The 13,345-nt window shown below is 39.3% G+C and overlaps 1 protein-coding gene across 7 annotated transcripts in view; it reads left to right on the top strand.

Moving 5' to 3' along the window:
- The window catches only part of FANCC (Fanconi anemia complementation group C), an 88,155-nt gene extending 78,023 nt beyond the window's left edge, over nt 1-10,132 (top strand). For 4 of the 7 annotated variants that reach the window (XM_021381207.1, XM_021381211.1, XM_021381206.1 and 1 more), the window contains 3 exons: nt 3,235-3,406; nt 5,402-5,602; nt 7,755-10,131. In XM_021381207.1, coding sequence (XP_021236882.1) covers nt 3,235-3,406; nt 5,402-5,602; nt 7,755-7,898 — 517 coding nt within the window. In that variant the 3' untranslated portion in view covers nt 7,899-10,131. Of the gene's footprint in view, nt 1-3,234; nt 3,407-5,401; nt 5,603-6,256; nt 6,321-7,754 lie in introns of all 7 variants that reach the window. The other 3 variants (XM_021381210.1, XM_021381208.1, XM_021381213.1) reach the window with 3 other exon arrangements.

The raw sequence follows: 13,345 nt of genomic DNA, 5'->3' as shown, positions 1-13,345 counted from the left end.
TCAGTTGGCAAGAAAACAGATCCAACCTAAGTTCTTGAGTACTAATATCAACAAGGAACTGTATTTAATTTTCACTCACTGCTTTATTCCTGATCCTATATCCTTTCTACTTAATAAGATTAACAGAGGAGCAAAAGTAGCTACTGCACAGCATATCGTTTTGTCTCAGTCACTACTCTCTTTTTATAAGGTGCTCTCATTTTCCAGTGTTTTTTTCACCAAACACTAAGTTTTACAGCAAAAAGATTTCTGTCTTCTAATGAACAGATTGCTTCTGTTCAGTTACTTTTATTATTTCTAGTCATCTCAGTAAACTGCAAATGTTATGTGATATTTTAAAATAAAGTGAACTTACGTAAGTTTGGGAGAAAATAACATCCCAGAAAAAGTGAGCCACATTCGAGTGGTTGACGTAGTTGCCACTACAGAGTGGGCAGAAATTGTAATGGGGACAGAAGTGGAAGTTACATGACCCCAGACCAGGCACTGTCATGGTACAGAAAAGTCATGGTGAGTTGTATGCTTAGTGGTGGTCAAATTTGTTGTATTCTTATTCAAAGCAAATCCATGAAGCATAACATTTTGAAAAGTTCTCCATGCAGTATAATATCTAGAATGAGAATGTGTGGTGACATGGAGATTGGAGAGAAGGGAACAAGCAACTTGTAGCCCTGATTTGAGGACTATTTGGCTGGTTCTGCATGTAAGTACAGCCCTGAAGGTTCGAAAGGACTTTTTCAGAAAGCAGAGATTGCAGAGGAGAAGATTATACACATTAGGCAGCTGATGCAGGAGCCACCACAGGAGAAATCCTCCACTACTCAGATCTACCAAAAACACTGTTGCCTACCACTGGCACACTAGCAAAAGCAGCTTCAATATCCCACGAAATCATGGTTTATGTTAATGCTAGATCATAATTCAAGCACTGTGAAAGAGCAATGAAAAAGTAACACTGAAGATTTATAACAACTACGCTAAATTAAGCAAAGAGAATGCCAGTATGGATGTTACTTTTTAAAGTTACGGATAGCATCAATTGGTTGCTTTTCTCTAAAGTCACCCCAAGCCAGCAAACCCTTCTTGTAATATTTAAATTATTCAGTACTTCTTAATAAGATAAACACAGGAAAACAAGAATATGCCTTTTCAGTGCTTGTTTTATTCTTTCTGCTATTACTACACATTTCCTTCCTGCTTGAACAGATCTCTCACTACTTTTAATAGGATATTGATTTTGTTTAAGAAAGTTACAAGAGTTTCCATGCATTTTGTTAGTGGTTAGAAAAAACACACAGTGAAAGGATGGTTAAAAATCTATCTCCAGGAATTTAATACCCATAGCATTGAATTAACAAATCTGCCAGAATCACACACTGCAACACTTTGCTTATCCTTTTAAGTAGGTAAAGTAACGTATAATTTTAATATGGAGAGAATTTAAGGAATCTCGCATCAAATAATGGGATTCTTCCTTTGGAGACAAATTTTAGGGTGTTTTTCATTCTAGCAAGAACATTCCGTAGTTGTTTCCACTACTACGTTCAACAAACGATTCAGTTTAATACAAAGAATTACAAAGTCACAGTGGTTGGAAGGGATCTCTGGAGATCATTTAGTTTAACCCCCTGCTAAAGCAGGTTCTCCACAATAGTTTGCACGGGAGAGTGTCCAGGTGGGTCTTCAATAATTCCAGAGAAGGAGACTCCACAACCTGTCTGGGCAGCCTGTTCCAGTGCTCTGTCATTCTCACAGTAAAGAAGTTCCTCCTCATGTTTGCCTCAAACTTTCTGTGTTTCAATTTCTGCTTGTTGCCCCTTGTTCTATTGCTGCACGCCACTGAAAACAGCCTGGACCCATCCACTTGACTCCTGCCCTTTAGACAGTAATAAGCATTGATGAGACCATCTCTCTCTTTTCTTCTCCAGGCTGAACAGCCCCAGGTCTCTCAGCCTTTCCTCATAAGGGAGATGCTCCAGGCCCCTCATCATCCCTGTGGCCCTCCGCTGGACTGTCTCCAGCAGTTCCCTGTCTTTTTTTAATTGGGGAGCCCAGAACTGGACCCAGTACTCCAGATGTGGCCTCACCAGAGCAGAGTAGAGGAGGATCACCTCCCTTGACCTGCTGGCCATGCTCTTTTTAATGCAACTCAGGATACCACACTGCTGGCTTATGGCCAACCTGTTGCCCACCAGAACATCCACGTCTTTCTCCGCAGAGCTCCTCTCCAGCAGGTCAGCCCCTACCTAGCCTGTACTGGTGCGTGCAGTTATTCCTCCCCAGGTGCAATGCTGTACACTTGCTCTTGTTGAAACCCATCAAGTTCCTCTCTGCCCAGCTCTCCCATCTATCCAGGTCTTACAGAATGGGAGCAGGATGTACTCTGTCTCTTCATACTCTGTCCCTTCACCCATGTCATTGATGTAAATGTTAAATAAGACCGGACCCAGTACAGCTTGTTACAGGCCTCCAATCAGACTCTTCATAGCTGATCACAGCCCTCTATTCTTTCTTCCATGTTCTGTTTAACTTTTTGCTAATGGAAACCCACCTTTGGTTTGCGTTACTCCCTTATGTCTCTTTTCTTCAGTTGAATCAATTGTGATGAAAATGATCTAACTTTGCTTTAGATGAGTATGTGAGAGTGTAGAAATGAGTTGTGACCCATTCAGATCTTTCTTTTCCATTCTGCAGTAGCCCAGATTCTAAATATCTTCCAAATCTTCATTAAAGAGGAACAGAATTCTAAGTCAGGAAATGGATATCCTTAAAAACTTTATTCTTAATTCACCTAAGTATACTTCCTCATAAACTACCAAAAATATGTGCTGTATAAACAAGACAGAGAAATTGAAAACCGAAATAAGACAACGATACATTAGAATGTGGTATTTAAATTGATTTTAAATTGATTTTAAGTTTTGGTAGTCCTTAGACTGGAGAGTATCGAGTAATAATTTATGATGTATATTTTAATACATAATGTTTTGTCACAGCTATATGTTGGAAACTGGTGTTAGAGATATTTTGTTTTATGGGCAGAGTTAATCTGTTAATAGCATTGAGTGTGTCCTCTTTGACCTGTCTGCAGATAATGGAGTAAATGAGTCTGCTTAGCAGGTAAGGCATTATCTTAAAGTGATCTTTATTTTCATGTCAGTGCTCTTCGCAGTTAACCTAAGAAATTTCAAAGTGTTTAATAAAATGTTTAATTGTATCTTCTTCATTTTCCAGCTCTTTTGCTGAGCTTTATGAAATCTGGTTTTTGGTTGCTTGTTTTGGAGAATGGCTGGATATTGCAGCAGAGCAACTACTGAAAGCAGCTGTAGCCCCAGATGCTTTGCTGTGGCTGTTGGCATTTTACTACTGTCCTCAGAATGAAAACCAACAAAGGACTCAAACAATGGTGGGTAATGTAATAATAATCAGCAATAATCAGTCAGTAGTCTGCTTATACCTCATTGCTATAAAATAAATTGTATGCAACAGAAAATTGAAAGCTCTACATTGAAGAAGGTACTGGTTTTGCAAGGTCTCCTGGGATCTGTATTGCAGTGGAGAAGCTGAAAGCTAATTTTTGTGATTTTTCTTGGTTACATTTAGAAAACTTTTTCCACTTTTCAAAGACTTATATAGATTAGCACCTATTTGTCTTTCTTTCAAATAAGGTATAAGTATAATATAATAAGTATATTATATACCCACATGCTAAATTTCTGGCAGAATGAAGCAGTGTCAGAACTTTAGTCCTTGTACTGTGTAGACTGGTGTGTATCTCTGTGTGACTGTAAGTGCATGGAAGTCTTTAATTGAGACCTATTATGCAAGTCTGAACTAGCCTGAGCAATCTGATCTACAAAGCCCAGTTTCAAAATCTGGCTGTAGTATCTAGGTTTTCTTAATTCAAAAACTGATTTGATTTAAAAATGCAGCTTAATACATAACACTAGTAAAACATGCATTCATTTTACATCTAATTCTACAGCATGTTTTGTAATATTTTGTTTCCTTCCCTCCCCCTAGTATCTACGCAAGCTCACATGTCAATCACTTCTTAATATTTTTCTATTTAATTTCTTATGCTCAGGAGCAGAGGCAGGATATTAGTTGAGTAGAGTTAAGTCAGAGGTACAGAGGAGTAAAGAAACCAGAGTTTTAGAATATACTTTTGGGAAAGTATTCAGTACCCAAGCAATACATATGGTTGAGTAAAGCCAAAGGACTTGTAAGTGCTGAGATCTATATATATGCAGCATTTTTCTGTTCCAGCTGAAATTACGTTGTCCCACATAAAAAACCTTCTTCCTGTGTGTCCCTTATACTATCAGTTTGTTATTCGCAATCAACGTGTGAGAAACTTCAATGAGAAGAAAGCTTTTCCACTGAGATCCCACACAGTTACTCATCTATTCCCAGAGGTCTCATATTTCAGTTCAGTATGATCCTTTTCTTGGGTTACTAAGAGTGAAAAAAACTTATTTTCCACAGACTAGGCTACTTGACACGTATTCCTACAGCTTATGCTAAGCTTATGCCTTAAGTTAGGTCTTTGCTTTTTTATTATAGCCTTTTCAGACTATTTTATGTGTAAATGTTAATGGAGAAGGGATGAGAAAAAATGAGGTCAGGTAACTGATTGAAACAAGTTGTCTTTCTGAATGTGGTTGAAAAATAGTTATCCTTTTCCTTTGAGTTTGCAGTACTATATTTTTTCCCTTTGTCTTGCATGTTTCTAAGTTAAGTTTTTGTCTATTTATTTAATTCTTAATTATCAGTTTGTTCAGTTTAAATTTAATAGAGTGAACAGAATTAATGTTAAGTTAGTTCTTTTTCTGTTGTATAGGAGCCAAAGTCTTCTGTTTTCTACACCCAGTAAAAATTAGTTTTTATTGGCTAACTCAAAAGTAAAAACATAATTTGCAAACAACTCAGGAAGAAGGAAAAAATGGCATTCTTACCAGAACATTTTATCAGTTGAGGTCAGGTTGCATGGGGATTTAATTGATTTTAGGAGCAATACTGAAATGAGCCCTTGAGAATCCTCTTTTCTTTTTCCCACAACGCAAAAATCTGACCATGTTCTACTGAGGAACTTTCTCTATTTCCTTTTATTATTAAAAAAGGTCAAATCCTGGCTTTGTGCCCTCCTTGCTTAGTTTGCAAGACTAAAGAAAGTTAACAAATCCATTCTGCCCATCTTTGTGTGTGTGAATCTGTATAAAAGAAATGTGTACTGCCCTTCCTACCCTGTTCACCCTGCTGCCTAAATGCAGACTTTTTAATGTTTGGTTGTTTCTGCCAAGTATTCAGCTTCCTATTAGTGAATAAATCCATAGGAAAAATACCATAGGTGACCTTTTCTCTTCTCTCATCCTGCATCCTTTGCCATTGTTCCTTACAGGTAGAATCTCAAGCTGTCTACAGTCATCTGATGATGCTCTACAACTGTACTGTCCTTTCATTTGGAGATCTGCTGCCTTCTGTAAACAATATAGCAGATACAGAACAATGTCATACCCGGTGTCTTATAACACATCTTCTTACCAGCTTTTTACTCTTTTCTTCTGGAGGACATATGATTGCCCAGGAATTTATTTCCCATGTAAGTGGTGATTTGTTTTTTTCCTTCCCCCCCCAGTTTAGGTAAAATATATCATTCATACAACTTTGGATTTAAGATTCTACATCTTAAGAAAGAGAACTGAAGATTTGACTACACAAACAATAGCTAACCTGCTATATAGTCTGCATATGTCACTCTGAAAGAAATGCCTCCTATTTATTTCCATGGAAACTGCAACAGAAACAAAGAGCACAATAATACTATTTGATTGAGCAAATTCTTACCTACAAAGCACTATTTTTCAATATAGTCACCACCATTAGCTATGCATTTTCTCCAGCAATGAGCAAAAGTCTGCATGCCATGCTTATAAAAGTCTGCACTAGCAGATGTGACCCACTGTTTCACTGCTCCTATGATGGCATCGTTGCTAGGAAAATGTTGCCCACACAGTCCGTCTTTCATTAGCCCGAAGAGATGGAAGTCAGAAAGCACCAAATCTGGACTGTATGGTAGGTGTGATAGGACAGTCCAGCCAAGATTGGCACTGTGCTCCATGGTCTTCAAACTGGTATAGGGCCTAGCCATATCATTTTAACAAGAGAAAGGTTGTCTCATTCTCTGGCTTGATTCTGGAAGTTTGAGCCTTCAGCTTGGTCAGCAGTCAGAACTGATGGTTTCTTGGTGTTCCAGGAAATCCTGGAGGATCACGCCTTTCCTATCACAAAAGACAGTGCTCATCATTTTACCTGATGAGGTAAAGTGCACCTTCAGCTTTTTCTTCATGAGGAATTGACATGTTCCTGCTCCTTACAGTGCTGTTCTGTCTCTGCCTCATAGTGGAGACACCACATCTCATCACTGGTAATGATATGATTCAGGAAACTCACCTTCAGCCTTGTATTGGTTCAATAGGTCCTGACAGACTTGCGTGCAGTGTTCTTTCTGTTCCTGTGTGAGCATTCAGGGACCTACCTGATGCAAACTTTGCTGTATCTCAACTTTGCCATCATCATTTCCAATGCATTGAAACCGATATTCAGTTCTGTACACAATTCCGTCGTCATAATCCACTGATTCATATGGATGACCTGATCGAGATGCTCTTCATTTCATGGCGTGACAGCTGTGCATGACTATACAGAATGTGGCTTGTCTTTCACATCACTGTCACCACTGCTGAAATGCACCACCCACTGCCTCACTGTGCTACATCCACTGGTCCTCATAAATGTTCAGCAAGCATCAGTGAATGTCAGTGGGTGCAGTGTTTTCTACATGGAGGAATTCAGTGACAGACCTTCGCTTCATACACACTTCCACATCAGACTGCCCCTTGGCTGCCATCTGTTGCATGGCACCAAAATGCAATGGAATATTGGTGGGAACGTTCAACCTCTACTGCTCTATAATCAGAATCTGCCTCTGCCATTGTGGGCCAACAAAAAAGAGGAGGCATTACTTTTGGAGCAGCCTCTTATTTCAGCTACAGTCAAACTATTTTCCTTCTTGACACATTTGACAAGATCTCACTGAAAAAAATATTCTGTCCTAACAGTAAAGCTGCAGAAATTCTCCATGCAGAATCTTGCAACTCATAGATGCCTATAGTTAACTTACGCTCTCTAATAGTTTTATGTACCTTTTATATTATGGTGCCCAAAACCACATACAGCACCAAATTGTGCTGCATGGCAGTGACTTTGGTTAGCTTAGTAAACTTTGAGATTAACCCACCGGATCTTCAGAAATTGTGCCTTAGGGTCTTCCTGTGGTATTTTGTCACTGTCTGGCAGAGGGATATATTTTTACTCTTTGAAACATAGAATTGAATTGTCTCCCTAAACCCATCAAGAACTTAATATACTTTCAGTTGGTTTCCAAGGAGACAACTTCTAAATGGTTGCACTGTCTGTCTATTTGGAGTTAAAAACTTTTTGGTATTTTTATTTGTTTCACTTTAATTTTAGAGGATCTTAGATGTCTCAAAGATGCTCAGTTCCTCCAAGGTGTGTCAAAAAAGACTGCTTGGGTAAAATGAAACTTTCTTTTGAGCTCAGCTTTTATTTTCAGAGCATCTCGTGTTCAGCTATAAGGGAGATATATGTGGTTATGTTGCTGACATTAGTAGAGAATAACTTGCACTTAATAAATTAATTGCATTATTTCCCATTTCTCTGTTTTCCTTCAGATTACTGAGACAACTGACATGAGCAAGGAAGTTTGTAGCCTGCTTATCCGTACTGTATACAGAATTAAACATAATGGAGGAGAAAACCAAAGGACTGTGAAGCTGTTGAATGAACTTCTTCAAAAACTAGCATTGAAAGTTTAGCGTTGTCTCTGTCCAGACAGTGAGTTAGATTTTTATTCATGTGTCAGCCTTTCATGAATGTCTTGCACTGCTGGGTTAGCAAGGGTAGAAGAAATGTCTCTTTCTTGAGGATATCCCATAACTTTGTCTTCCCCCACACCGTTTAGAAATGTAAACTGTGAGGACACAACAGTATTAAAGATGATCGAAGACTTTGTTCTGAGCTCCTTCTTTTACAAGAGACCTGTGTCATTTAAAGCAGTTTACTCATCTCCTTGTTTATCTGTCTGTGGATCAGTTTTTCTCCCGAATTACTCATGGCTTTATGAGCAATTTTATCCAATTGTTTGGTTGGTAAGTTGTTTTAGAATGTTTTGTTCTATAATTCTGTTTTTATGTGACTAATGATGATCTCAAGTGAGAGTTAATGATTCATGGTGAATGCACTCCATGTTCTCAGGAAATCAGCAGTGTTTCCTGAACTTCTTAATTCTTTTTGAAAACATTTCCAAAATAGAGCTCCTTTCACACTTGTTAAATGATTATTTAACAGTGCTGCAGCTTTCACAGGACAATGTTCTCTGCAATGTATGATGCCAATAGCTGGTCTCAATCAGCAGATGTGGCACAGAATTTTCTGTCAGCCTATTTTCCGTGTGTGCACACTGAGGTTATTGCTCAGGAAATCTTTTTTTTTTTTTTTTCATGCAGACAAAGTAGGGCAAATAAAATATAGGTATAAGGAAACTCCAATTTGAGGCCCAAATTTCCTAAAAAGAGAGGATTGTGGTTGCAGTCTCCTTCTTTTCTGTTGCCAGAGATATGGTTTGTTTGCTTACTTCTTTCTTTATTTGTCTGATGAGAAGAGCATGAACAAGGAGCAATGCCTTCTTGTTTTATCCAAGAACTTTTGTGAACTTGTTTCTAGCTTAACTAAATAAAACAAGCACTAAGAACAATAACAGTAGAGCATCTTAACTGATTTCACAGAATCACACAATTGCAGAAGTTGGAAGGGTCATGTATTACCTACCTAGCTTTTATATCAACACTTACTCTATATTAAAAGATACCACTTGAAATTCTTATGGATCCCTTCCAATGGAAAATATTCTGTGATACTGTGAAATAGTATTCTTGCATATGACATCAAAAATTTGTATCTTAAATTAGTACAGTTTTATGGGTGTAGCATTTGTTTTTGAGCAAGAGAGAAAAAAAGCAATGTTCTTAGTTTTGCTTGGCTACAAGAAGTGGAAGGATATTTCTGTTAATTGTTGACTGATTGCTTACAATTTTGTTCCTAGTGAGTCACATCAGGCTGAATTACAGAAGTTATATGCACTCTTGGCAAATTTGTTAATGTATTTGTGACGTTTGATTTCAGCATATGAAGAAGTAGTAAAAACTGAATACATCTGTCAAGAACACTGCTTTTTGTCTTTTTGGATTAAAAATAGTTCTGAATGAAAAAATCAAAGAGAGTTATGTTGCATATTTTTGGTTGTTGGTACATGTATCCACAAAATCTAAATCAAGCAACCTGATTTTCTATTCTGTGCTTATTATAACTGAAGGGCAAGTAGAGTCTGGTGGATGAATGTCTTCCCCTTGGCTGAGGAGGAGCTGATGAAAGATTGCTTAGGCAAAATCCATGCCCACAAATGGGTCCCAGTGGGTTTCACCCACAAGCACTGATAGAGTTGGCAGAAGTGATTGCTAAACTGCTGTCTGTCATCTTTGCAATTACAGGCCAGTCAGCCTCACCTCTAACCTGGAAAGGTCATGGAACAACTTGTTTTGGATGTCATCCCTAAGCAATTGGAAGAGAAGAATGTTATCAGAAGTAGTCAACACATAACCACCAAGGGGAAATTATGCTCAGCCACTCTGGTAGCCTCCTGTGATGTCATTGCAGTTTGGGGAGATGAGGAGAGAGCAGTGGATGTTTACCTGTTATGGTTTTATGACTGTTGGTTATTGGTATTCCACATCATAACATCATGTAGTGCACTGGGAGTTAAAGAGTTAATGCTCCAGTTCCGTGGATCGCTGATAGAAGAGAAAAAGAACTACATCCTCGGAGGACTTTCCGTTGTTCTGTTTCTGTTTTCCGTTCAGGGGGAAAGATAAAACTGTCTGCAGGTCACAAGATGCCCTCTTTTCCTTTTCTACTCATCCCAGGTAGTCATCTCCGCTTCAGCATTAGAGTAAGGCCTTTGGATTTTTTGGGCACTCTCTCTCTCTCATTTTATTTGATTAATTAGCTTCAATTCCAATTATATTGTATTCTATTGTATTATATTGTGTTATCTTGTATTCCAATATCTTTTTTAGTAAATTAGCTTTCCTCCTCAGATCATTACCACTGTTCTGATTTTAGGCCCATCTCCCTACCCTTTCCGCTTTTTCCCTTTTCCTGCGGCATGGGTCCATGGGTCCCCCCGTATCATGAGTCACAGAACCAGGCTGAACCAGCCCATAAACCTTTGACAGTACCTTGGCCTCAGCGAGGCTTTTGACACTGTCTCCTGCAACATCCTTGTAAAGATGAGTAGGAAATGTGGGATAGATGAGTGGGATAGTGAGGTAGATTGAAAACAGTTTGACTTGTAGAATTCAGAGGGTCATGCCTGATGGTGTAGAGTCTGATTGGAGGCCTGTGACAAGTTGTGTTCCCCAGGAGTCAGTGCTGGGACCAGTCATCTTCAACATCTTCATCAGCTACCTGAATGAAGGGATAAAGTCCGCCCTCAGCATGTTTGCTGATGATTCAGAGCTGAGAGGACTGGCTGACACAGCAGAAGGCAGTGCTGCCATTCAGCAAGACCTGAACAGACAGGAGAGTTGGGCAGAGAGGAACTTGATGGGTTTCAACAAGAGCAAGTGTACAGCATTGCACCTGGGGAGGAATAACTGCACGCACCAGTACAGGCTAGGTAGGGGCTGACCTGCTGGAGAGGAGCTCTGCGGAGAAAGACGTGGATGTTCTGGTGGGCAACAGGTTGGCCATAAGCCAGCAGTGTGGTATCCTGAGTTGCATTAAAAAGAGCATGGCCAGCAGGTCAAGGGAGGTGATCCTCCTCTACTCTGCTCTGGTGAGGCCACATCTGGAGTACTGGGTCCAGTTCTGGGCTCCCCAATTAAAAAAAGACAGGGAACTGCTGGAGACAGTCCAGCGGAGGGCCACAGGGATGATGAGGGGCCTGGAGCATCTCCCTTATGAGGAAAGGCTGAGAGACCTGGGGCTGTTCAGCCTGGAGAAGAAAAGAGAGAGATGGTCTCATCAATGCTTATTACTGTCTAAAGGGCAGGAGTCAAGTGGATGGGTCCAGGCTGTTTTCAGTGGCGTGCAGCAATAGAACAAGGGGCAACAAGCAGAAATTGAAACACAGAAAGTTTGAGGCAAACATGAGGAGGAACTTCTTTACTGTGAGAATGACAGAGCACTGGAACAGGCTGCCCAGACAGGTTGTGGAGTCTCCTTCTCTGGAATTATTGAAGACCCACCTGGACACTCTCCCGTGCAAACTATTGTGGAGAACCTGCTTTAGCAGGGGGTTAAACTAAATGATCTCCAGAGATCCCTTCCAACCACTGTGACTTTGTAATTCTTTGTATTAAACTGAATCGTTTGTTGAACGTAGTAGTGGAAACAACTACGGAATGTTCTTGCTAGAATGAAAAACACCCTAAAATTTGTCTCCAAAGGAAGAATCCCATTATTTGATGCGAGATTCCTTAAATTCTCTCCATATTAAAATTATACGTTACTTTACCTACTTAAAAGGATAAGCAAAGTGTTGCAGTGTGTGATTCTGGCAGATTTGTTAATTCAATGCTATGGGTATTAAATTCCTGGAGATAGATTTTTAACCATCCTTTCACTGTGTGTTTTTTCTAACCACTAACAAAATGCATGGAAACTCTTGTAACTTTCTTAAACAAAATCAATATCCTATTAAAAGTAGTGAGAGATCTGTTCAAGCAGGAAGGAAATGTGTAGTAATAGCAGAAAGAATAAAACAAGCACTGAAAAGGCATATTCTTGTTTTCCTGTGTTTATCTTATTAAGAAGTACTGAATAATTTAAATATTACAAGAAGGGTTTGCTGGCTTGGGGTGACTTTAGAGAAAAGCAACCAATTGATGCTATCCGTAACTTTAAAAAGTAACATCCATACTGGCATTCTCTTTGCTTAATTTAGCGTAGTTGTTATAAATCTTCAGTGTTACTTTTTCATTGCTCTTTCACAGTGCTTGAATTATGATCTAGCATTAACATAAACCATGATTTCGTGGGATATTGAAGCTGCTTTTGCTAGTGTGCCAGTGGTAGGCAACAGTGTTTTTGGTAGATCTGAGTAGTGGAGGATTTCTCCTGTGGTGGCTCCTGCATCAGCTGCCTAATGTGTATAATCTTCTCCTCTGCAATCTCTGCTTTCTGAAAAAGTCCTTTCGAACCTTCAGGGCTGTACTTACATGCAGAACCAGCCAAATAGTCCTCAAATCAGGGCTACAAGTTGCTTGTTCCCTTCTCTCCAATCTCCATGTCACCACACATTCTCATTCTAGATATTATACTGCATGGAGAACTTTTCAAAATGTTATGCTTCATGGATTTGCTTTGAATAAGAATACAACCCGTAAATTTATCATATTTGTTGATGATATTTCCAGCCCAAGACTGTTATGTTACAGCCCTTTGTGTTCTGCAGGCTCTCCACCCAGGGAGAGGGATGGTTGGCATCTGTGGGTTTTCTTCAAAAAAAGACACTGCTCTGGCTTCTCTTCAGTTAGGATCTCAGTGCAGTGCATATACAAAGCAGAATGCACTTTGTTTTGCAAGGTGTGCTAGGAACAGCTGTGTTACCAGTTACTGGTTTTGGTTTGGGGTAATACAATCAAAAAAATTCTTGTATCATACAAGTTACTGATGAAACGTCCAGCAGAAATAACAAGATACTACTAAAGCAAACACCAAAAATACAAGTTTGATCCATGTATTTCCTAGACTCTTAAATTACAGAACAAAATGTTGATGTTGTGTGTGAGTGGAGAATGTTGCATTAAATAAAATGGAGTTTTTATTGTGATGTAAGAAAGAGTACAAGATGAGAATTTCTGAACTTGAGCTGCGGCTGCCAGACCTGAGTCTGAGAAGTCAAACCTGTGATGTTAAATGAGGAGTACTGCACCTGACACCGAGCGTGTTTTTAGTCCATGTCTTTATACTTTCCATATAGCCTTCAATGGCTGTGTTAGCCTATCATCGTGGTTTGCTGGGTAACATGAGTAACACTACTGCAACCAAACAAGCTGGTGCCAGAGGTCCCCCTCTAGCACCTAATTTTTAGCAATTTTCCCTTATGGGGCTGTTTAAATCCACCTACCTCTCTGGTACTTTCTTCTTCCTCATGGTAGATGTTTTCCTTCAGATACTTGTCTGGATGTTAACACGTACTCTA

This window comes from Numida meleagris, chromosome Z (genome assembly GCF_002078875.1).
Source record: "Numida meleagris isolate 19003 breed g44 Domestic line chromosome Z, NumMel1.0, whole genome shotgun sequence".
Taxonomy (NCBI): domain Eukaryota; kingdom Metazoa; phylum Chordata; class Aves; order Galliformes; family Numididae; genus Numida; species Numida meleagris.
Note: the sequence above shows the minus strand (reverse complement) of the source record. Positions and strands in the feature narration are given on the sequence as shown.